At 36.2% G+C, this 25871-nt stretch overlaps 1 protein-coding gene across 5 annotated transcripts in view; it reads left to right on the forward strand.

Annotated features, from left to right (window-relative positions):
* Positions 1-2698: 2698 nt before the first annotated feature.
* Positions 2699-25871, forward strand: part of MTMR1 (myotubularin related protein 1) — a 36103-nt gene continuing 12930 nt past the window's right edge. The window contains exons 1-15 of one of the 5 annotated variants that reach the window (XM_010568925.1): positions 2741-2800; positions 5480-5503; positions 9123-9198; positions 10107-10201; positions 10417-10524; positions 10946-11047; positions 11696-11779; positions 12405-12554; positions 13311-13499; positions 13987-14172; positions 17260-17466; positions 18259-18351; positions 23330-23443; positions 24816-24992; positions 25602-25660. In XM_010568925.1, coding sequence (XP_010567227.1) covers positions 9153-9198; positions 10107-10201; positions 10417-10524; positions 10946-11047; positions 11696-11779; positions 12405-12554; positions 13311-13499; positions 13987-14172; positions 17260-17466; positions 18259-18351; positions 23330-23443; positions 24816-24992; positions 25602-25613 — 1563 coding nt within the window. In that variant the 5' untranslated portion in view covers positions 2741-2800; positions 5480-5503; positions 9123-9152 and the 3' untranslated portion in view covers positions 25614-25660. Of the gene's footprint in view, positions 2801-5479; positions 5504-7711; positions 7807-9122; positions 9199-10106; positions 10202-10416; positions 10525-10945; positions 11048-11695; positions 11780-12404; positions 12555-13310; positions 13500-13986; positions 14173-17259; positions 17467-18258; positions 18352-23329; positions 23444-24815; positions 24993-25601; positions 25661-25871 lie in introns of those variants that run through there. The other 4 variants (XM_010568927.1, XM_010568926.1, XM_010568928.1 and 1 more) reach the window with 4 other exon arrangements.

The raw sequence follows: 25871 nt of genomic DNA on the forward strand, positions 1-25871 counted from the left end.
CGCCCCTCGGCCCCAGCCTCCGGGCAGCTGGGCCACCCCCCACCCCGGGCCTTGGGGCGGCCTGCCCGCCGGCGCGGAGCCCAGCCGGGCCGAGTAACTTCAATCTGGGCGTTTATTTTTGTGTAACCGGCGGATTTTCCTCGGCGGGGGAACTGGCTGTTGTCAAAGTTTCCTGCTTGCGGTCGTGTGTTTTTCGTCAGTCACGGCGGCGGCGGCGGGAAGGCTGAGGCTGCCTGCGGGATTTTGGCCCGGGGGTTTTTGGGCAGCGCGTAGCTTCTCATCTTTGCAAACTCAAGTGAGACTGGTCTCAGATTTTAAGGCCTTTTTTTTTTTTTTCCCCTCCCTCCCTCATGCGAGCGTGTGTTTCATCTGCAGAGCTGTAACCGTCCCAGAGCAGCCTTGTGTCCCCCCCCCGGTGTGTCAGTTCGTCTGTGGGTGCGTGTCTCGGAGGAAGATGCTCGGCTGGCTGCAGGCTGGGGGGGCTTCGCCGCGGTGGGGACGCGGGAGTTTGACACCAGGTGTTACCGCATCTAGTCCAGCAGTTGCTGGCAGAGTCATTCCTTCCTTTAGAAGTTTCCAGGTGGAGGCAGACTTCGGAGCTGAATTTAAAAATCCTTAAATAAGGAGTAGAAACTAATGGAAATTTCACCCAGATTGAAAAATAAAGGCTGTATTTAAAAATCAGGGCCCAGTTCCAGTCTCCATATTCTCTCTCTTTTCTGTTAGGAGAAACCTGGAGTTCTACATCATTCTAATGAAGGAGGAAATCAAATGTCCCTTTTCTATCACCAAACCTTACATCTTTGTATTCCTTATTAATGTACTTTCTTATCTTAATTTTCATCTTTCTTTCTCCTTCTAATCTTGTTCTACCCTGGAAAAGTTGTAATATCCGTTTGTCACGTAACTTACTTATTTGCCAGTACGGTTGTACCAGGCTACACTAATGTGCGTGACCTCAGATGAGACAGAATGAAAAGACGTGTACTGGTATGTGTCCCACTTGATAGATGGTGATAAGTCACATCGGCGTGATCAGCATCCTGCGGTACGCTGATACATCCTGAGACAGTGATCCTAGGAGATGGACCCGCATTCATATTTGTTTTCCTGCTGCTATTAACTTTGTTGATGTAGTGATACCCGGTGAAGATAAGTCATAGAAAAATAAATCCTTTTCTTAAATAACAAGTAAATGCTTACTGGGAAACAGGTGAACCCTAAAGAGATGCACTAGAAATTAAGAGATGTAAGAGAAGGAGAAATAAATGAGATCAGAAGAGGATTACTGTAGGGTTTAGCTCATGCACTCTTTTGCAAAACTTAAGTAAAAAGTTTCTCTAAGTGAATCTGGACTCGAGTTCAGCACTAACCTGAGAATTATCTTTGTTATTCAAGTGGGAATATCACAGATGTGTTTTAGCTGCAAACCAATGTTTTGTGATCTAGTACTGTGTAGAATTTTGCAGGTGGGGAGAAAGCTACTAAAATTTATCAGAAAAGTTCTGAAAGAGCTTTCATTTCAGGTATGAAGTTGTTGGATGCATCTTCACCTTAGATCTACCTATCCTAGCAGAGTTAATATAAGAAAAGACCTCTAGTTAAGTAGTAAATGGTCATCTTATGCCATTATCCCACCCTCTTAATGGCCAAGTTGTGGTGCACCTGTCGAGTGCTGGCTATGCGTATGTAGTTATTCACTTCAATGTCACGGGATACTCACAGAATCCAAAGCTAGTTTATGAATGAATTCTAAAAATGAATTAAAATTTTCTTTCTGTATTTGACTTCCAAATAAGCATTAAATCTGTAGAAGAGCCCAACTATACCGAAGGCATTGGCTGAGGCTGCTGTGGCACTCAGGGAACAGCTCCCTCTGGCATTCCCAGTTTTTCATTAGATACTGGCATGTTTTGAAGCAGACCTAGTGCTCTTCAAAGTAGCTGGCAACAATCTGTGTAATTGTTTCTCACACTCAAATACTACATTATTTGTAAGCAGTGCTATTTCAGGCAACTGTTCTCAAAATGCATCATCTGGGATTTAGTGCAATTCTGCTGTTCAGGTGCTTTGTCTTTAGGGTTCTTATAAACACCTTAACACTGCAGAATTCCTTGCTGTGGCATGGGAAGGCCTGTCCTAAAGATTATTCAGAGATTATTTTATGAATAGGAAAAAGATATGGCTAACTAGAAGTTACCCTTTAGAAAACATGTATTTTCTACATTTAATATTAATGTAGAATACAACACGAGCGTATCTTAAATTTTTAAATGCTGGCATACAGGGAATTTAATTTTGAGGATGTCCTGAATAATCAGGAAATAATAATAAGGAAAGTGTAAGGAGTTTCCTATTACTTGATCAAATTAATTCCATGGATGGCTTTAAGAAAAAAATGTGTGAATGATGAAAAAAATTATACTGGATAAGGAAACCAACATTTTTATAAGTTCCTAGGACCCTAACCTCACTTTTAACCTCCTGACAGCTCTACATCTCTGATAAGATCTAGTAAAATTCTTTTCCCGAATTTGATCAGCAAAACAGTTGGATTCTGCCCACAAAGCAAGCTAATTTTTATGATGTTAGTGATCATTTATGGTCTTGTTTTCTGGATGTGCTCAGTTCCTATGCTATTCTAAGTATGCATTTTGAATTATTGCTAAATAATTTGAAATATTGTTTTTGTAGCCCGACTGGATCCCATGTGGAATGGTGTAAACAGCTGATAGCTGCAACCATTTCTAGTCAGATTTCAGGGTCTGTCCCATCAGAAGGTGTGTCCAGAGACTACAGGGTAAGTGACTTGAGGAATGCATTGATTTGTTTAAGATAAAAGAGTGAATGATCAGGAAAGTCCTTGCTACCTTGATTATCAGATGGTAAGTACTTAAGTGATGGCTGAATGTTTCAGAGCTGGAAACATCTCATTATGCGTAGGAGTCTTGAATCTGCTTTGTGTTTTCCTCCATATTTAGAATAGTGGCATTGAAGTCTACAGAATAAAAATTAAGAGACAGGTGAAAGGAAAATTAAAAGTCAATGTTTTGAATAGAATGCTAAAAGTGAGTTGTCTTTTGATTACTGCATTAAAAAAAATCGGTAAAGTAGATTAATAGTTACAGGTTGAAATTGTTTCTAGTGCGTGTCATTCAGAGTACAGAGTTGAGGTCTCCAGATCTCACAAAACATAAATGCATGTGTCTTTGTTACCATGCAAAGAACATAAATGACTATCATTTTTCATGGGGTTTCACCAGAGGCAGAGAATTTAACATCAAACAAGCAAACAAACAAATCACCTTTCTCATTCCCTCCCAGCAACATTTTTGTCGTTAAGGTAATGATTGCACAGTATGGTTCACCTGGTAGGTTCCATTATGCTTTTTTACCCCTATTCTTTCGTGCTCGTTTGCTGTTTCCTATATGCCGTTCAGCCAGCAAACTGAACTATCAAGAGTGGAGCATATGCAGCTTTCCTTCTCTTACAAATTGACAAAAGTCACCTGTGTTTCAAGTCCCTTTAAGAAACCCAGGCTGCTGCTATCTAGATCCTTTTTCTTCCTAGATTTGAAACAGTTTCATGGTCTTCATGCAAAATGGCCAAATGAAGATTTTATCTGGTTTTGGTTTTAACTAGATTTTAATTTATTTTCTAATACGCTCTGTGATTAAAAAGTTTGTTGTCCAGAAACAGCGTATTTTAGATTCTGTGACAGCAGGTCAGATTCAGCATAAGCCTGAAGATGAATCCACAAAATGTTTTTGACCGTACTCTACTTAAAAATTCACCTCACAGAGTTTCACACTATTGGCACAGTCAGCAGCTTATACTCATAAAAAAGTGTAGCTCTTCTGTACTATGGCAGCTGAATTGCAAATGCTTATTTCAGGTCAAGGCTAACATCTTTGATAAAACATTGTGGGAAACCTTGCATTACAGCTGTTGATGTTTTATTTGCCCTGTAGATCAAGGACTTCATTTTAGTAAAATCCAAGTATGTAAGCTTGGTGTTCAGTTTATCGCTGAGTTAGAATGCATTTCTCTGGAATAAAGAGCACTTTTTAATTGTAAATAACCTCCTTCTCTATACCAAATTCATCTTGGATATTATTTAACAGGAACAAGTGTTTTAAGGCTTAATTAAAATTCTGCTTCATTCTCTGTTTCATAGAAGTGAAAGAAAAAGAATTAAGCCTGGTGATTTTAAGAATTTTTGTGTATAAATTGTATTTGGCATCATTGCATTGCTGTGATCTTAAATCCTGTATTTGTGTATAGCATCATGGAATTTTTTTATCCTAGAATATCTTTAGTTACGTTCAGGACCAGTATCTTGTGAAGCGGTGTCTATGTTTTAGGAGAGGGTTTTCTTTGCACGTAGCTTCTGCTGAAGTTCAGTGGTACGACTAGTTGCTTAGGCTGGGTTTATTCATCATTACATGTAAAAAGATAACGCCCGTTTATAACTCCATTTTCCTTTGAGACATCTTTCCCTTTTGATGCACGCTGAGCAATTTTCTGTGTCTTTGTTACATTTGGTTACCTCGAGTTGCTGCATTTAGAGACTATTTTACAACAACTCAGAAACTTCAGGTAGGGCCAGGCGCGTGTGTGCGCTTCTGGAACTGGTCAGGCAGTTCTGTTGCTTTCTGCTGGATTTACCAGGAACTCGCTGCTTTATTCTTTCTTTCATCCTTTTTTTAATGTTTCAATCAATATGTTTGTAAAAAACAGGTAAACATATAGATTCTTGCATCTAATGATGTTCCTCATGTTACTCTGTGTAACTTACCTTACCAAAATGTAATTTCGGGGAGGGGGGAAGCAAACGGAAGCAAAGGGGCTGCAAATGAGATCATCAAAACTGGAAAGTACTGAGCGAGCTCTTGCTTGCTAAACCCTACAGCAGCATGATCTCACTCTGAGTTTGAACTCTGCTGTGTCTGTCTTCTCTGACATACTTTCTGCCTGGAGAGTATTCTTGAATGAGGTGTTCATATAAATGACAATTGCTTAGATGATAGTAGCTGAATATAGACACCTTCAGAAATAAGTTGAGAGGAGTTGTTGCTATCCTTGTTTTGCCATTTGAATCTAAAAGATATGGTGGTTATACTTCATGGCTGTTAGTGCAGTCTTACTGTCTTCCACCTAGAAGGATTACCAGGCTCTTTCTTCTCTTTTCACAATAGCGCATTGTAACTGGATAAAAGGGTGATTAGGAATGAACGTTTCAAAAGAGCTTGACATTTGTTACATCACTAAAATGAAGTGGCTAGATTGTTTTTAGACCAAAACAATTCTGCAAATGAGAGCTACTAGATCTGCATAGTTTTGTTTTGTTCTTTCAAAATCCAGCTATAATTAAAATGTTTGGAAGTAAAGTTCTTCTGAAAATCTGATGAAGTAAGATATCTTTAACAAATCAAATTGTGTGTTTTGTTGGATAACATTTTATATTTTAACTAACAGGTGTACAGGAGGCCTGTTATACGGGTAAGATTACCTTTGGCTAGCAGTAAAACGGCCTCCTACCTGTTTGTCTTTTGTGCTGTGTGAGATCTTGGTGTGTCAAGCGTTCTTCTTTACTTCATTAATGGTTTTTATGTACCAGTCAGACCATTTTGCTATGCAGTGCAACAGCTTCTTTGCCATAGAAATGCTTTATATACATTACAATGTTTTCATGAGCAATAAAAGTCAATGTGTAAGAGAGCAGTATTTTTAAATTATGTTATGAATGTGCAATACTAACTTCAGTTTTATTGCATTAATTTTGACAAAGTGGATGCTTGCAACTGAGGCTTACATGCTTCGGACTACAGAGTACTGTATTAGCAGCTCTAACATGTTATCTATGCTGAAGAATATTAGTAGTAACAGCGTTACGTCTTTGTCTGTCCTATTTAAATAAGATACCAATTCATGCTTGCCTTTGTACATGTTTTACTTTAATTGTTACTACCCTGTAGTAGGATTGAAAGTTAAGTTTGAAGTTAGACACTAGTGCAATGACCTGCATCTTTTTAATGATAATTTTGAGACTAGGTCTTGCCCATTGTTCATTGGAGATATAAAAAGGGCATGCCTTGTTTTCTTGTCCCTCTCTCTTAGTAACATTTATGGAGTGAGAAATGATCTGGATAGTGTTCTGACATTGTTCATGAAATGTGTCTAACACTTTTATTCAAACAAAGACCTCTTGTTCAGTCTCAGACCAAGAGATGAAGTCTGAATGATTTCTTTTTCTCATCTGTTTACATATTTGAAAATGATGTGTTTAGTCCAATCATGCAAATCCACAAGTTGATTTTTTTTTTTTTTTTTTTTTTTTTTTAAATAGATAGCTCTTGAAATAATCCGTCTGGGTTGAGTAACAAAAAATTGATTGTTTTTGTTCAGTTTTTCATAGTTCTTTGTAAAGGCTTTCATCTTTGAATGATCTGCTGTGCTTCTTTCATTTATTTAAAATCTTCTGGTGTATTTGCTGGTTGTCCTTCTGGTTTTCTTCCAGAGATCACAATATCTATTTTGCTTTAATTTCAGAAACAACATTTTTATGGTCTGAAATTTAAGTAATTTCTGTTTAACAAAATTCCACCAATACATAAATGTTAGGAGTCCTTTATAATTTGAAAGGGTTTTTTAATTAATTATAACTTTAAACTTTTGTAGAGTTCAAATTATCTGAAGATATCTGAAGTTCTTCTAAGTTCTTCTTTTTTGAGGTTTCTGTAGAAGTACTGTAAAAAGAAAAATTGACTTTAGCAAACATTTGTAAATTTAGACTGAGGCAGGTTTTACAGTCTATCAGGTGAGAAGTTCTTTGCATCTGAACTGGGAATAATAGACTGTCAGACAACTTCTCTCCAGTTAATAAGGAAAGAAAGAAGATGGAAGAAAATTTTGGCTGAACATATTAAAACAATTACTTTATATGACCCTATGACATTTGTACTTCTCTCTGGAGTGCATAGGGACCTTATGTTTATTGAAGAGATTTAATTAATATTCAGGATTTGCTGCCAGTATGATGCAAAAATAAATTAACATAAAAATGTGAATTTTTTGCATATTTTGTTAATGAGGAGTAATTTTAGGTTCTGTAAAGTTACTGACTAGGTTTCCAGCAACAGCACAGAAGTTGCTGGAAAAATACGTGAAACCATAAAACTGAAAGTTCGATTAAAACATGTTTTACACAGTAAAGCATTTTTTAAATTGTCTAGATACTTCTATTTGATGTTGACCTATTTTTTCCTTGAAAGCTTGCATGAGTTTTCCCCTAATGCTACCATTGCAAGCTGTACTCAATTTCTTCTATTGATAAGCATGTGGCATACTTTGAATTAATTTTTTTCAATATAAGGTTGCTTGTCTTAAAAAGACAGTACATACTTTTATGTTCTTATCTACCAGCACTGAGTCTTTTGTGAAAAAGGGAGTAAATTTTTCATTTTGCGTGGTGCCAAAAACATTAAAGGGATAGTGCTAATAGCTTGGATTCCTTTCTGTGGAAAGTAGTTTGTGCCAGGAGCGGAAAATTTTGACTAGCTTGGCTGGAGTTAAAGTATATGCTGTCTTTTTAAGGAAAGAAAATAAAAAAGGGAAACAAAAAAGAAAAGATTCTGTCCTTTCACCTGTTGTCTGCATGTTTTTTCCTGTTACTTCTCCCTTGCTCTACTGCTGCCTCATGCAATGCAGGAGATTCAGGATGGACACAATGGCTATCATTCTGAAGCAGAACCTGATCAGGTGGCAAGTTTTACTCATCTTTCATTCATTAACTGTGTAGCAAGGTACTATATATTAGTACTTGTACAGTACATACAAATCTTGTATTTCTCATGCAAGAGAATCCATAGAAAGCATTTAGTGTGTTAACTGGTTATGTGCTAGGTAGGGTTTTCGTGTAATGTCCTGTAGTCTAGAATGTAATACTGCACGTAAGCCCCGGTCTGACAGAGCACATCTGCCCTTGTAAGTTTTTAAGTAATGGCTGATTCTCTACACACCCATCTTTTGTGATTGGGTGCTGAATATAAAATTCTGTTAGTTTCCAAGAAAATCTAAAGCCAGAGATCAATTGAAATATCTTTGGAAATTATTTATTATTGAGAGCTTAAGGTAGTTTGTTTGGAGACAGATAGATTCTACCAATTATTTGTATGTGCATCAGAGCTGCAATACAAGGGAAGAGTTGTTTACTGTAACATAGCCCATTATATTTATTCTCACTTTAGGATGTAAAAAATTGAAACCTTAATATCTCATCATGTTGACCCGAGAGAGATCACTTTCTCACGTGGTCCTTAAAAGTCCTGCAAACCCTTTTATTCTTAATTAGAATCTTTAGTACATTATAAATCTTAGCCGGCAGTGAAGGACCCAAAGGATCAATCTTGTATCATTCAGGAATGAAGCCATTTACTTAAATGAAAATTTATGGAACTAGCCCTTATTTTAAAATTGCTAATTGTTCTTCTATATTTCATTATTACTTCATTCTTAATCTGACCTTCTGGATCCAAAATTCCTATAATGGACCTCTTCCACAACTTGTGGTACTCTCAGTAGGGTATTGATTGAAATAGAGCATCGTGGGGTGCTTCTGACTTCTTGCTATCAAAAATACAAAGTTAAAATATTAAATAAGTAAAGCTTCTGCCATATAATTCTCTCACATGAAAATACTCAAATAAACAACATTAAGAATAGAAAAAAATTTAATATGAGCTTTAAAACGTTCCTAAGTAGATAAAATACCCAAAATAATACCTGCATTTAGCAAAAGACTAACAAATTATTAATTACAAATTTGGGCTGATCTTACTGTTCCTATTTTTGTATGCTATATGTAGCTAGCATGTGAAACTGATTAAAATGCTTTATTACTAATATGTTACTAACATGTATGTCTCTGTAATATTTATAATACTGAGTTCTGTGTTGTGGTTTTTTTTACTGTGGTACTGGTTAATGCAGTTGTGCCTTGTAAAAAAAGATACACTTCTTGTGTTCCAGTAATCTGGTAGTAAAAGCACTTTGCATCAAAATGTATCAATGTAGTACAGATGGAAAGTGAGATTTACTCATGGTTTTGGATTTCTGCCAGGCACTGCGGGATGGAAACAAACTAGCACAGATGGAAGAGGCTCCACTTTTTCCTGGAGAATCAATCAAAGTTATTGGTAAGCATACTGTTGAGTACTACACTGAATACTATTAAATCACTAGTTTATTTATTTAAAAACAGAATATTATTTCCTTTTGACTTTTGCTATTTTAATTTAATGCCACTTTAGATTAGCTGATTTGATGTGGATTTCTCTTCTTTGTCTTTTAAATCTAAATGTAGGAAGGAGAAATCAGTTTTAGAGGATGACTTGCTCCATATAGATAAATAATTTTTTTTCAAAGGTTAGTTTGTTCCATATAGGTGTATGTGTTGTATTTCTGCTTGGGGCGTGCCAGGGATACTTAATAGATTCAAAAGCTTCAGAACTGTGATAGCAAAGAAGATGAAGTTATGAAAAACTTAGTTTCCAGTTCTTAATGAGATTTATTTCACTTTGGCCTGTGACAGCAAGCTCTGTGTTAGCAGTACAGTACTTGGCTAGAAAAGAATACTAGCTAAAGAGTGAAAATGAAGATGTAGGCATATAACTGAATTACTCAGAGGTCAATTGCGTACATATCAGTAATTGTCCATTTGGATGGATGCTCGCTCTCTGAGGTGCCTGTGGGTGCTTTACACCTCAGGGCAGGGACCAGAGCCACTTGCAGCTAGGAATACCAGCAGGGTGCTGCTTTGTTACCTGCCTGCCCTTACTGCAGCCCATGCTAGCTGAGCCCAGCCCCAGTTGCTCAGTGGTTGCTCAGCTGCAGTGGGACTGAGGAATTTGATTGTTTTCATTGTTGAGATAAAGACAGCTCTTTCAGTCCTGACAGCATCTGAAGAGTAGGCTTTTCTATAGAGACCAAGCATCAAAATCTCATGGAACTGCAAAAATCTTGCTATTTTTAAATGGAAATAGATTTTTTTTTGGAACAAATGTCCGTAAGAGTAAAACAAAGCTTTAATTGGTCTGTTTTCCAGCTAAAGATGTTATGTATATCTGTCCATTTATGGGAGCAGTCAGTGGTACACTAACAGTGACGGACTTCAGAATGTATATCAAAAGTGTTGAAAGGGTAAGACTGCTATCTATCTGCATATTGTTTCGGGTGGGAATGTTGCTGAAGTAAATTTCAGAAAGTGACAAATTTGTTGTAAGTGTAGTATGATGTTCCACAGCAGCCTATTAAACAGGAATTATAGTTGACTCTAATGAAACATACATGAATAATATTAGTTCTGTGTTCCTCCTAATGTAACAAAATTCATTTGTTTTATAAACAAATTTCAGGATCCACCTTTTGTTGTTGATGTTCCCCTTGGAGTCATAAGTAGAGTTGAAAAAATTGGAGTACAGAGCCACGGAGACAATTCATGTGGTATAGAAATAGTTTGCAAGGTAGGGCATGGTAAAGTTTTATTCATATTAAAGTATTTTCATTTCATTTTTCTGTAAGAGGAATCTGCATGCACATGTGCTGTTTTTCTGTCTGATCAGTTCCCTGTACTTGAGTGCTGCGTCATTTAAGTAATATATTTCAATTCCTCTTATGATACTTGCAGTCTTAAACACTTCTGCTTTTTGTCTCAAGAGTGAATTCAAAGGAAAAATGGCTGGGTTTATATCTAGCAACTCTAATGACGATCCTAGCCATCTGATACAAACCGTTACAGAACTCTGTTCTAATGTGGGTTAGGTGATGTCAGTGATTTAGTGCTACATATATGCCTTCTTTCAATCAAATTTCTTGTAACTGCCTTTTTTTTTTTTTTTTTTTAAATTTATCATGGAGTAAAATAGTGTAACTTATTTTTGACAGGATATGAGAAATTTGCGGCTGGCCTATAAACAGGAAGAGCAGAACAGATTGGAGATTTTTGAAAATCTCGTAACACGTGCATTTCCTGTTTCTAATGGGCTGGTAAGTCTTAAAATATAGAGAAGGCTGTCACTGGCTCTTCTCTTTTTGGAAAGTGTAGGTGGGGAAATAAAAGGGCTGTATAACAAACATTGCAATATTGATTCATAAAATCTGTTACAGACCAGGCAAGCTGCTCTGACCCTGTTTCTTTCTTGTGTTAATTTGTAAAACTTCATGCTATGTCCTGTTATTGGTGAAGTTAGTTAATTTTTACATAACTCTTGAGATCTAGGTTTGAGTCTTAAGTTCTGTCTAAGACAACAGATAGAATTAGTCTTATTAGTTAGCTGCAGAATGTTGTTTCATTTGCTTGTATGGGTAAGGAGCTGGTTGGGGGGTAGGAGACCAATTTTGTCATCCTGGCTTTGCCATTGATGTGTTGTATGATCACAGGCAAGTAACTTCAACTGTCTCTAACTGTTTCGTATCTTGATTTTGTTAATTATATACTGTGTACTTGAAGAAGGAAACTGTCTTTCATTTTCTTTCTAGCACAGTGTTGTCCAGTCTTGACTGAAGGTTTTATGTCTGCTGTTAAAGAGTTTTAGAAGTGTTACATTTGAAATACTAGAAGGTTCACTGTTTTGGAGCTTATTGTGCATACAGCCCATTAGACAGTAATTTATGCCTTTGCTTTGTTGTCTTTAGCCTCTTTTTGCATTCAGCTATAAAGAAAAGTTTGCTGTTAATGGCTGGAAAGTGTATGATCCAATGGCAGAATATAAGAGGCAGGTAAGTTACCTAAGTACTTGGTGTGTTATTTTTTTCTCCACCCCCCGAGCCATTTAAAGAAGAAAAAAATATTAAAACTAGAAATTTTCAGCTCTAGCTACATACAGAGACTGTCTAGATCTCATGTTTAGATAATAAAATGCAAGTGGCCTGACTTTGAGAGTGTTGAGCACTGGCTAAAGTTGATGGAGATAACAGGTGCTGAGTACTTGAGCAAACTGGTCTATCTTAACATGCATTCTTAAATCCACATTTTCCAAGTGCTGTTTCTAGAAAATACAGGCTTTATAAAAATTTGGTTTTGAATAAGCAGTGTTAAACAGAAGAGTAACTGTAGTTTGTTGCTGTAAATCTACAGTTCTCTAGTTGCAAAAGTATTTTTATTTTACTATATGATCACTTTTTACCTGAGTGTGCAGCCTATTCAAATGTTTATTTTATATATCAGTTTTAAAGAAAATAAATAGAAAAGACTTTCAGTGTTTTGGTTTATGGTTCAATATGAAGACCTAAAGTTTATAGCTTATTTAAATACGTGGGTACACTTTTTTTTAAAAAAAGTATGTAGCATATAAAAATTTTCATCGCTCCAAACTAAGATATGTAATATTTTGCTTTCATACAGGGCTTGCCCAATGAGAGTTGGAAAATATCCAAAATTAACAGCAGCTATGAGCTTTGTGATACATATCCTGCTGTTCTTGTTGTGCCAACCAGCGTGAAGGATGATGACCTCTCAAAAGTGGCAGCATTTAGAGCAAAAGGCAGAGTTCCAGTAAGTGAAACTTTTACAAGGAGATATAAGTGCTCTACAAATTGTAGCTTATAAGAAATTATCAGAGTTCTTTTCGGCTTTTTTTTTAAATAACAGTGGGCTGGCTTCCTTCCTGAAGGGGGGGGACGACAAAGAAAGAAGAATTAGGCTTGATGGGTTTAGAACTGAAGAGAGCAATTCAACTATGAGTCTTAATTGTTTGGTTATTGTGCCATGTAATAAAATTTTCTTTGGAGTTAACACTTCTAAGCCATAATGGTATCTGATGCTAATTCACATATTAGCTTGTGTTCTGATTTGGTGTGGAATGTGCTACAGCCATAGCAGTTTTCTTGAGAATAGACAAGTTTTGCAGGTAGCATAAGAACCCCTTTAAATACGTTAGATCGTGACAGTTTTTGTGCTATAGATCTGCTTAGCAGGGTAGTATATAGGTCTGTAGACTTCCACATGGAAGCAGTTTTTCTTCCTCCATTGTTCTTTTTTTTTTCTAATTAGTAAGATGCAGTACCAGCCTTAGTTTTTATTAGAAATAAAAGCTAAGATGTTTAGAATCACTTTGTATTTCAGGCTCAGATTTGGGATGAGCAGTGCTAGTGTGCTGTCAATATGGTTTTGCATCAGCTTGTCCTTAAATTTGCATTTGCTGATTTGCCAGGAAATAATGCTATGTAGGCAGTGTGATTGTCTAATTGCACTCTGGCCTGCTGCTTTAATACTAGTGTAGTAAACTAAAATAATTTTCTTTTATTCCAGGTGTTATCCTGGATTCATCCTGAGAGCCAAGCAACGATAACACGATGCAGTCAGCCATCTGTAGGCCCAAATGATAAGCGTTGCAAAGAAGATGAAAAATATTTGCAGACAATAATGGATGCCAATGCTCAGTCACATAAACTTATCATCTTTGATGCCAGACAGAATAGTGTTGCAGATACAAACAAGGTAGGCTGGTATCATAACTAGCATTAATAGTTCTATCTTCATTACAAGGCTGAAGGTTGAGTAAGAGATGAAGATAAGGAGAACTTGATGTCAAAAAGAGATAAAAAAGGGTCTCTGAAGAGGGCATGGGAATGAACATAAGTTGCTTATAGCAGTTTGGAAAGGCTGGCAGGAATGGAAGGCAGCATGAAGACGTAGCTGAGAAATCACGCAGTAAAGTCCACAGAAGACCAAAGGTTTCAGTAGTAAAAAGGGGAAAGTATATGGATGTATTATCAAATGTAGCCTATTATACTTAGAATTTCTTTCACCTAAAAAAAATATCCTAGTGATTCTTAGAAAAACAAAAGCCAAAAATACATTTTTATTAGTGCTAAAATAATCCTTTCTCTGAGAAAATCCTGAACCCTGACCAAAATAACTCAACCTTATACTGAAGTCCTGTACATGTTCTTTTTTTCATCTGTTTTTACTTTTTGAATGACAGGCAAAAGGTGGAGGGTATGAAAGTGAAAGTGCCTACCCAAATGCAGAGCTGGTATTTCTGGAAATTCATAATATACACGTAATGAGAGAATCCCTGCGTAAACTTAAAGAAATAGTTTATCCTACTATTGATGAGACTCGGTGGTTATCGAATGTGGACTCCACGCATTGGCTGGAATATATAAGGGTAAAATACTTTTGATGTGAAAAATCAATTGTTTTTTTAAACCATGTTTTTAAATTGCATTTCTGAAAATATTACTAAAATAATGACTAGATTTAAGCACGTTGCTTTGATCAGGATAATCTTGTAAGAAAGCTTAATTTTTGAATGGTCACTTAGAACATAGCATTTTAAGCATTCCATAATAACTTTGTGTTTCCTGTTTTATGTATTGGTAGGTAATGAGTTAATTCCTGATAGCACAGTATCATATTTAGTGTTGGACAATGTTTTATTTTCTTGAGAGGGAATGTTTGTGAGCAGTCCAGGGTTATCCCTGCTTTTTGGAAGAATGCCGTGGGAACTTCAGATTATATTTGAACAACTGCCAAAAGGACTTGACTGTAAATTCTGCAGTCTTTCTCATCCTTCCCTCCTTCAATGCAATGTTAGTGTTCATGTGTCGGGCACCTACGTTTTCACGGGCTGTTTATAGTCAGTGCTCTACTGGGTCATAATCTGCTCTATTATTTAACATAATATTAAAATAAATCACTACCATACTCAGTTTTACAGTCTGTTTCACTAACCTCTGAAATGCTTTTAGAATAGATTATTTCATTACCACATTCACTCCCCTGTTTATGATGAATATGGATGGAGTGGAATTTGCTTTATTAGCAACTGGCTCAAATGTCACTCATGCAAAACGTGTTTGGGATTGTTCATTAGTTTTACTTTTCTGTTAACTAGTGCTTGCTAACTGCTGCAGGAGAACCGGTAGAGGGAGCAAATGCTTAAATTAAGAATTAAACAAATTTAATGATCTTTTGGGAATAGTTTAATTTTCTTGTTCTCTTGGAGTTGGACTATGTCAAACACTGTTGAGAATCTGAGTATCTGGAAACCTTTTCTTATCAGCCTGGCATTAAATACAATAGTCTATTTTTAAAAGTGGCGTTGTTTGAGCCAGTGGTCACCTTTCATTGACGTTGGCTTCCATGTGAGAAGCGGACCTTGATATCACTGTTGCACAGATGACAACAGCACAGCAATGTGAAATTTCATTTAAATTATTTTACAGAATTGACACACATGTAATATTCTTCATGAACCTGTCCCTTACATGATACTTCACGTTAGGGTATTAACAGCACAAGGCGTAGCCTGGTTTCTTAGAAGCTGCCATTACTGTGTTAACAATGTTGATAGTATCTTCTGGTGCTTTTATGCAATAATTGCTTGGCTTCCTACCTATTTGATTTGGCTTGTAACAGTAGTTAACAAATCCACAGCTTTACTCTAACGCATCTTCTGTTTTCCGGGCTTAGACCAGTGTGGTTGTGTCCCAGTTTAATGTGATGCTTTACTGGAAATTCACCTTCCTAGCCCTGGGCAGCCACAGCACTTTGAAGATGATCCAGAAGTGTCTGAAGAGGCACCAGTAACATTCTGTGTGTGTGAAGACAGTAGTAACAACAGGAGTAGGGTCACTTAGTGATTTTTGTACACCCAGGATATTTCCTCATGCCCTCCAGGGTATTTTCTGCCTTTCAGGATAGAACTTGTGCTATTAATTATTTCTAAACCAGTTCTCATTTTCTAAGCCAATCTAAAGCCGGTTATTCATTAGGAGCCCTAACTGAAATACTGATGATTGCTAAGTTTTGAAACATCTATAAAAAAAAATAATAGTTTGTGGAGGAATCTGTTTTCTAAAGGCTTTTGTCCAAAGTAGAATAAAATGCCTCACCTACTCCACAGATATTTACTGAATTAATAGTAACTCTGTTTTCTGTCTCCTATTCTCTGCTTATTGCCTGTATCTGTTCTGTCTTTTTATTTTCAGCTGTACTCCTTCAGAGGCATCTGTGTTCTCTTTAGGACAATTTAGAGCAAGCTATTGCATACCTGTATGTTATATAGATAAGTTTTCTGCTTTTATTGAAGACCGAACTGTTTTAATATTTATTATTTACAAAGTAGAGCTTTGTAACTGAAGAAATTGGCAGTTAACTAGTTCAGACCACAAGCTCCATTCTCCCATAGATGCTTTTGTATTGTTTCCTGATATTTCCATCCTGGCACCCTTTAGTTTTACCATAAAAGATACGATCAATGAGAATTGCCTCTAAAGCATGGTAATTGAAATAACTTTGAAGACTGGTCTTGTGCATAGCTTCTGCAGTGGTTGCTGGCTTTCCTACTTCCCAGAAGGTGTTTTTAGATGTCTGGGAAGGGGAAAATTCAAGTATTTTGCAAGATTCCATTTTCTGGTGTTGGAATGCAGAATAGGAATTTCTCCTGTGGTTCTATTCTAGTGGTTGGGTTTTTTTCATGTATTTTTCAGTGCCATGATAGGTCATGTTACAAAGACAGAGACAAATCTTCACAGTAGAGAGATTATTCAAGTTTTTTAAAAAGCTGGCATAAGAGAACAAGAGAGGTTTTTTTGTGGGGAAGAAGAATTAAGAAGTTCATACAGGTGATATCAGTCCTGTGGCATCTCCATCTTTTTGCTCTCCAGCATGCTTCTGAATCCACTATTAAGGGTCTGCTCATGAATTGAGTACAATGTATACTTCATGCACCAGCAAATCAACACAGGCTCCCAGCCAGGGGTTTCTGGGTGTGTTTGGGTTGTGTTCTGATTTAGATTAGCTAGATAGTTTGTCCCTTTCTCTAAACTTAGTAATTGAGAACTGAAAGCTGAGGAAGAAAGAGTGACTGATTACTGTGAACATGAACTTTGAAAACATTGAACCTTCAGCCTTTGGAATAGGTTACAGTATTTGTGTCTTTTCCTCATGACACAGAATTTCAGATTTAATTTAGAGAAGGGATTCCCAGGTTCTTTTGCTATGCGCTACTGATAATGGAGAGCTGGTAAGAACTCTCTTCTGGTCAACAGAGTGCACAGTTTTTGTACCTCTAGGAGTATGCATACCACCATTTGGGAATCTCTAAATCAAAGCAATGTCGTCCAGATGATTATGTAATTAATCTGAAAATTGAAAATATATTAACCTTAAGAGTGTAAAATTATAACTCTTTTGATAGAGTTTTGGTTAGTATTTAATATGCTTGTTTGTTTATTTTTGTTTATTTAAGATGCTTCTTGCCGGAGCAGTAAGAATTGCAGATAAAATTGAATCTGGTAAAACATCTGTAGTTGTACATTGCAGTGATGGTTGGGATCGAACTGCACAGCTTACTGCACTAGCTATGCTTATGCTGGACAGCTATTACAGAACTATCAAGGGATTTGAAGTTCTTATAGAGAAAGAATGGATAAGTTTTGGACACCGGTTTGCAATGGTAAGCATTTGCAATGGTCACCTTCAAGGCTTTTATTTTGAATAGCATGTTTTCTCACAGTACTCTGCTGCATTTTAGTTATTATCTCTGGTGTCCTTCTTTTAATGATGTGAGTGTCAGAGAATTGTGACCTGTTCATTTTTGACAGGAAATCTGTGTGTGAGGTATAATATAAAGTAAATAAGAATTAAGTGGCTTGAACATAATGGTTAAAAAAAATCACATGGATTTTTTATGAGGAAGAGGGATTGTAACACATTGCTTCATCTTTAACAATCTTATGAATGGAGAAACAAAGAAAACAATTAAGGTGTCTAGAAGGTAAAATTGCTGGAACCATTACTCTGATTTAAGGTTGAAGTGTTTATTTAACACATGGGCTAGTGGGGAATTAGGACATAAATTATTAAGACATTTTGTGGGCTCTGACTCTAAGATGGTTTAGGAGAAATTACATGTAGTTATGGCAGGTAGATATGGAAAAATTGTTTCAGTACAGCCTTTGTGAATACCTACCAGTTTGACCCACTGGTAGAAATAAATGGCCATGCAATAAAAGATGGGCACAGCTTTGTTGACCAAGCGTCTTTCCAGCTCTGCTCAACAGCAAAGGCATGTCCATAAGTGAATATTGGGGTGCATTTTTAGTAGTTGAAAAATACAGGTTAGCATTAGGGAAGGTCTGCTTGTATTGTTCACCTTTGGAACCTATTTAAGAGTCACTCAGTTTTAAAGTGTTGGGATAGTACTGTAAATACACTAGACTGAAATGAAGTTTGTTTTGACTTTCAGCGAGTAGGACATGGAGATGATGATCATGCTGATGCAGACAGATCTCCCATTTTCCTTCAGTTCATTGACTGTGTTTGGCAAATGACAAAGCAGGTAAGATGCTTAAGAGTATATTTCTGTGAGGTCTTAGTCTTTATCTTGGAAATGTAATTCATGTAGGAGAGCACATTCCTTTGCAGAGCAGTAGCATGTTTTCCTGAAGTTGGTCGTGCTTTGGCTGCACCATGCACGCATAGGGAAACTTTTTGCTCGGTGAGGTGCTAGGAGCTAGAGTAGAAGTATTGACCTGAAACCAAAATACCAGGATTCCTTTTAGTTTAAAATAGGCCTTCAAAGGATTCTCTGATTACCTATATGAGGGTTATTGATGAGATAAATGATTTGTATTGCATATTCACTGGTGAAATAAATGTTCGTATGGATTTATATTGTCCTTAAGAAACAGCAAAAATCCAGGCTGATTGTGAACTGAAGGGAGGAGAGAGTTCTTCTATGTATGTCTCAAATGTGAAATGTCAGTTAATGTTGCATCATTATGTATATAGGACAGCATTTCTAACATACAAGCCTATTCTCAGGTAAGTTTTCTTACTTCCAACACACTTTTACCTCTGGATCAGGGCACATCTTTGAAATTAGTGATATTTAAGATATAAAAATATTAAAATTCTCTTTTTTTTTTCTGAATATGTTAAATTATAGAATGGCTTTAGCCTTCATTTTCCTTATTTGTATCTCCATGAGCATAAACTTAAGATTTTTCTGAGCTTTTATATTACTGTTCTTTAATGGGGTTACTGAAATAGGTTGTCCACATGAAGGCTTGATTTCCAAGTAAATTAGAAGTGCTTGACTCCTTTTTCTTTGTTTTTTTTTCTCCTTGAAGCCTAACATAGATCTGTGCTGTTATGGTAAAGGCTATTGTACTGAAGTCTGTATAGTATGTGATTTGCTTTGAAAAGAGAAGGCTGACAGTGTGGTTCCATATGGTGCTAGCACTCCCAGATCTCTTACCTTAGTCTTCTTGTTCTGAACATGGTTCTTAAAAACTTACATCATAGTTTCCAAAACTTGTATTCAAAACAGTCGTCTTTGGTGCTTTATGAAAGTTCCCTGCTGTAATACTGGGCCCTTGTCCAGAGTCCCTTGAAGACTTTCTGTGTATCTGTATTTCAGCATTAATGTGCTGTTTAGTATGGCTGGAGAAAAAAAAAAACCGAAAAATTCTGTCCCTCTCTCAGAGGAAAGCTAGTAACAATAGCAAAGAGAAGCAGTTCTAAACACCTGGTAGGAACAGAAGTCCTCTGGGGAGATCCTTAATTGAGAGCAGCCTCTTCCATTTTTGTGATCTCCCTCGCTGCCTCCTATTTCTTGCTATAAACAGTTTAGTTCCCTCTAGTTTAAAAAAAAAACCAAAAAGGGATGGGTTGTGGTAGGGGGAATCTGTGAAGCATTTTGCCAGTACCACATCTGTTCAAAACCTGGGTCCAGGAACTCTTCTGAAATTCATGAGCAGCAGTGGCATTGAAAAATCATTAATGTTACCGCAGGAAAAAAAATTGAAAATGTCATTCTTGGAGAGTTCTTGTGTACTTATTTTTATTTTTTAGTTGACTTCAATACCTAGAGAATAGATTTGAAGATTGTGATTACCTTGATTTGGACCTATGAAAACCAGGGTTCTATTTTATCATTGTATAGATCACTTGCTCATAAAACAGTGCTAATTTCGTGCTTTAGAATCCATGGTAAACATATGTGAAATGTTCCAAAGCTCAAATAAGTGTTAATGACTGCAGGAGGGTGTCAGGGCTTGGGTTTGGGCATGGGCTGAAAGCCAGCAAATTTTCTCTTTTGGGTTCTGAGAATTACATTCTTAAAACAGTTGACTTAATACAGTGAGAGAATCTCTAACTTCCCACTAAGATACAGATTTCCAGATAGCTTCAGACAATGAAACTTAATCCTTGACAGCCTTATATTTTCCCTTGTTTTTTATGGTCTTCATGACACACAAATACAGTAATAGAGAACTTGAGAGAAGTACATTGTATCAGATTTTAATAAAAAACATATGGTGAAGTAATTTCCGTCCTCTGTTAGTAAATTCTGGTGATTTTGAATAGCAGATGTCAAACTGGAAAGGCCACATGTGATCTAATGAAATACTGATGCCCTGTTAAAAATGAAACAAAACCAAGATTTGCATGTAGCATTGCAGCTCAAATAGTAGCTTTCTACCCTTCATGCACAGTACCTGGATAGGAGGAAGGTATGTTTAAAGCTGGTAGAAAGTTGCATTCTATTTGTTACTGGTTGTCATCTGTTGCCAGAGATGCATTTTTCACTAGTTTGAGTAGTGCACTCTGTTATGATATCTAGTGTTCAGTTAACCTGATTCAGTCCAATTCCACAATCATAAGAAGTATTCTGCAAAGTGTTTCAACTTTAAATGTTACTGTAGTACAGAACGAGTTCACTGATTAAAAAGCAAGTTTATTTAGCATGTCTCTGAATCAGATGCCACTTGGCATCATCAGGCTTTTAAACAAGAGAATTCTTCTTTTAAATACCTCCTTTACAAAACCCCTCAACAACTCCAGTAGCATCAAGTGCGAAATTTTAATGACCCATGTGTTCTCTCACAATTAGTGGATTTGACAAGAAGTAAATTTTCATTTGGGGAATTTTTCCACCTGAATCTTCAAACAGACGCTAATGGGCTTGGAACTACAGAGGAAAGCATTTTTAGGTCAGTGATTTTTCAGCAGCAGTAATAGAAGCTTTACAGTCTTGATACATCAGCTCCAACAGTACAACTCTTGTATCCAAAGACAGGGTTTCAATAAAGTGCTATCACTTATTAATAAATTAGTTGGAGTGCAACCACTGATGTATGGAATTTTGAATATGCTTCACTGGATTGGAATAGCGGCCATGTCGGCATTCATCTGATTAGTATGGACCCGTCACAACACAGAACTCTAATGTGACAAGGCTCATTAAGTGCTTTCAGTTAAAGAGAGTCCCTTTAAGAGAGGCTTTGTCTTCAAAGTTATTTCCAAATACAATTTTGATCCTTCGCAAATTATTTTTGCTCCCTGTTTCTGATTGCTGCTTTGGGCTGGAGACAGGAGATCGAGGTCTGAGACCCACTGAATTTTCTCCTGACTCAGTTCAGCACACCTGTTTATCAAGTTCTGTTCATACTGTTTTAAAATCATAGCTGTGTTGTTAACATCACTGTATTGTAACTGAGTTTTGGCATGATTTCCTAGAGAGAAGGAAGTGCTGCAAGTGATAACTTTTGAACATGACTGAAAAAGAGAACTTGATCATCTTAAGTTCCTATATGTTTCATAAAAACAAGTGGCTAGGTAACTGAAAACAAACCAGTGATTTGAGAGAGAAGCCCCAGTGTGAGCACGCCATACTGTTGAACAGTGCGTCATCTGTAGCAGAGTCAGAAGAAGGAAGGCTCCCATTCATATTGTGAGCCATGATATTGATAATTTCCTTACTCAAAATTTTCAGTTGAAAGTTGATATATCTTAGCTTGAGAAGTCTTGGAAAGAGAATGGTTTTGCAATGTTTGACTTAAATCAATCTTCTTTTAAAAGAACTTTGCCTTAAACTTGGATCTTTCTGGGTTTAATACAAGCACACCCATTGTGTGTTATTCAACTCTTTACTTTCAACATGAATAAACATTTGCCCTTCATAAATCACAGATGACACTGAAGAGGGCTTTCTGGATGAGCTAGTTCATCCGCAGTCCCAATTGCTGCATTTTTCCTCCTAGCTATACTTGTCGTCTTTTTTTTTTCCTTTAAAGTAGCTCTTGAGTCGCTCATGCCAAGGTGTTCAGTATTCTTCAGTGGCACATAACAGAAACCAGTCTGCTGCTTTCTTCGGATCTGAATATTGACGTGAGATTTCTCCATATAGCAGGAAATTCATCCTTATGAATCTATAACTTTGCATTTTAGGCTTCTGTAAAGATTTACTCTTTTAGTAGAAATGAACAAAACTTATTTCATTTGTCCTGAAAATTAGTCTCTTATAACATTCTCTTTGATGGTAACGAGAGAAATGCTACTTCTAAAATTTTCCTTTAGTGTTCTAAATTTTTTTTTCCTACATGTTTATCATTCCGTATCTGTGTTTGAGACCCTTGTCATACTGAATGCAAAGTTATTTTGACATATCAAGCAGTTGCCATATGTAGTCCTATCATAAAATTTGATCGAAGAAGGACCTTTTCCATCTGAATAGGTAGTACCCCATGCAGTTTGCATTAATTTCCTTCTTTATGATTTTTAGAGCACTACAGATTAAGATATATCTTAAACATTTTGAGTGGTTTCAAATTTCTAACTCTTTTTTCTAGAATGTGTCAGGTAACCTCTGATTGTGAATAAAATACCTAGTGGTGCTCAATGGAATGACAGTTCTTTCATTTCAGATGTACGGGATTTACTTTCCAATATAAAAGAAGAGCGATTAGAGGCTTATTGTACATAGCTGATGGTAAATTCAACTTGGGTAGAAAGTGAAAGAAACATTTTGAATATATGTTAAGCACATTGTACATGCAGTATTCTTTATTATCCAATTCATTGCATGTTAGAATAGGAAATAAAACTCTTAAATATCATCATCATCTTTTTTCTTTTTTTTTCCCCCCAATGATTTATTGACCTGTAAGAAAAGAAGTAAGGCATATGTTGAAGACGGTTTGGGGTGGGTTAGAACAGAACACTGTTACAGCTCCTGAAAATGAATTGCTTTGTGTCACCAGTTTCACGTTAGCTAATGTTTCTATGTTTGTATTCTAGTATACTTGCACAATGAATGTGACGTTTGTCTCGGAGGAGTATTTATAAAGAAGTATGTAGGTGAAATGTATTATTGCAATGGGAGTTACTGAAATTGCTGAGTTTTCCTGAAAATAATCACTAAATAAGAAAATCTTATCCCAATCTTTTGGTTATTTCTTATGTCTGGGTTTCTTCCTTTCTACACTGCTTAAAATAAAGTTTAAAGTAATTTTACCATTTTTTTATTTCAGTTTCCTGCAGCCTTTGAATTCAACGAGTTATTTTTGATCACCATTCTGGATCACCTTTACAGTTGTCTCTTTGGGACTTTCTTGTGCAACTGTGAAAAAGAGAGATTAAAAGAGGTAAGTGATTAGTGTAATACATGCTTAGAATATAAGAACTAAGAACATCAGAGCTGTGGTTTTGGATACATTTGTCACATAATCTTAAAAGACAATGTGGAAATGAAATTTCATGGTATGAGAAATGTATACTGAATGCCCTGCTATTAAATGAGGTGGCACTTAACTTTTCTTTAGTTATTACCTGTTCAGGGGTTTGAGGCTTTTAGGAAGTCCTCTTTCAGATATTTCTAGACAACATACACAATTTTAAATAATCATTATCAAATTATATTAGCATTTCTTTCACTATTTCCAAAGGAACTCCTATGGATGACTTTGCAGGTCACTTCAGGACATAATTAGATGGAACTTATGGTAGAAGACTATGGAAATTTAAAATACCTAAATGAATGAAGTTAGGACTCAATGAAATACTTTGAGTTTGGGAAAAAAAACCAACCCCAAGTTTGTTAATATTCCAAGTACACTTTTGCTTACTTTTGGCTTTGTTGTTTTTAATACTTCATATTTTTTAAAGCAAGTAACAATTCCTTGCCATATTTAGCCTTGCTATTTTTTTGGTTTGTCTCTACTGCTTCTGTAGGGAAAAAGTTGCATGTAAATACCACAAGATGGAGCTGAATAACATGTTCTCAGCAAATGCAGGGTTTCCAGACAGCTTGCTTTCATAAATGAATAGTCAGATGCAATTCTCAATAAAGAAATACAATTTAAGACACAGTGGTAGTAGAAACACATGCTTTACAACACTGAAGGAGTGTAAAATTGCAAGATGAATCTGATGTAAGTTCAGATTTCCAATCTTTGATCTAACCATGATTATGCTGATTACATTTAGCATAATACAACTTTCAGAAGTGCAAATAAAGATAAAATAGGCATGTTAAAGCATAATATCCAATGGATAGGAGTAAATAGCGTGAGTGGGAGAACTGTATAATTATTTTTCACAGATGCTGTTTTGGATCTTCCAAACTACATATCTCTACACTGATTTTCTTGTCAAAGCTAATTTAATTTTATCTTTTCTTTAGTTGGTCAGTGTGCAACCATATATTTAAGTAGCTGTAAAAATTGCTGTACATTACGAGCAATACAGCTCGCTTTTGCTCAGCTCGACCTTAGTATCTCTGAAAATAATATGCCTGAATCTCCTTTCTTGTTTAGCCTTAGACCAGAATAAGTGTTCAAATGTTTTGCTAAATTTTTAAGGCTGTTTAATGATGAGCTACTGGAAGTGTTCTCAGAGTGCTTGCAGTTTTCTAGTAGATAGGGTAAATTTCACAGACAGAATTACTGATATGTAGATATTCACCTCATATTTTAAGGTATTGCAGTCCATATAATTTTTTTTTTTTTTTTCAATCAGGAGGTAAGCACAAAGACCATATCGCTGTGGTCGTATATAAACAGCCAGATAGATGAGTTCACAAATCCTTTCTACGTAAACTATGAAAACCATGTCCTGTATCCTGTTGCCAGTCTGAACCATTTGGAACTATGGGTGAACTACTACATCAGATGGAACCCAAGGATGCGGCCTCAGGTATGAGCTTTCACATGACTTTTATGTTTTGGTGAAGAACACGGAGATTAAAAAAAATTTGTAATATTTCATAGTGTTGAATGCAGCATTTAATTTCAAAAGTGCTCATCTGTTGCACATATTTCAGCTGATAGGGAAAAAGGTGGTGTTATTGAAGAAGATGCAGGATGTGTTCAAACTTGGTAAAAGGATGTTTTCATTGAAGTCACCAGTAGCATAGGGAGTTACAGTATCACTTTATTGGCTTGTGAAGGGAACAGATTAACAGTCTTTGTTGTCAGAAGATTACTTTTATAATACTTCTATAATACTTTGTAACACTTTTTAATACTTTTATTGCCTTAACCTTCATGTAGAGTTTAGTGTACCTTTGGTTTTAATCATATTTTGCCCTTTACCAACAATGATATAAAATATAGCAGTAGTTTCTGAAAGAATTGGACTATCTACTGACTCATTTTGTAGGCTCTCTAAACTTAGCATCACATAGATGTTTGTTTTCAATTGACCTTTATGGTTTCAAACTGGCATGCTAAAGATTAAACACTCCCTATACATGCTCCTTGATTCATCCAGTATTTGTTCTTATAAGTAATGTCTGCTATTCAGATAAATCTCTAAATCTCGTCAGACAAATACTCCATATGCTCTCATGCTTAGAAGTCTGAAGAAGGAACATTCAGTTTGCGTCACAACCGTAATATATCTGAGGGTGCTACACCATCTCTTTATTAAGGTAACATTCCAAGGTACTCCCAAGCATATTATGATAAATTACCTGTATTAAGTGACTGCTCGAAAGCTGCTTTCATCTTCTAGCAGTTAGAATGAGATGTGAGTTTTAAATTCATTAAGACACCCACAAGTCAGAGGCTGTTG

The sequence above is a fragment of the Haliaeetus leucocephalus genome, unplaced genomic scaffold (assembly GCF_000737465.1).
Source record: "Haliaeetus leucocephalus isolate CR32 unplaced genomic scaffold, Haliaeetus_leucocephalus-4.0 Scaffold262, whole genome shotgun sequence".
Lineage (NCBI taxonomy): Eukaryota > Metazoa > Chordata > Aves > Accipitriformes > Accipitridae > Haliaeetus > Haliaeetus leucocephalus.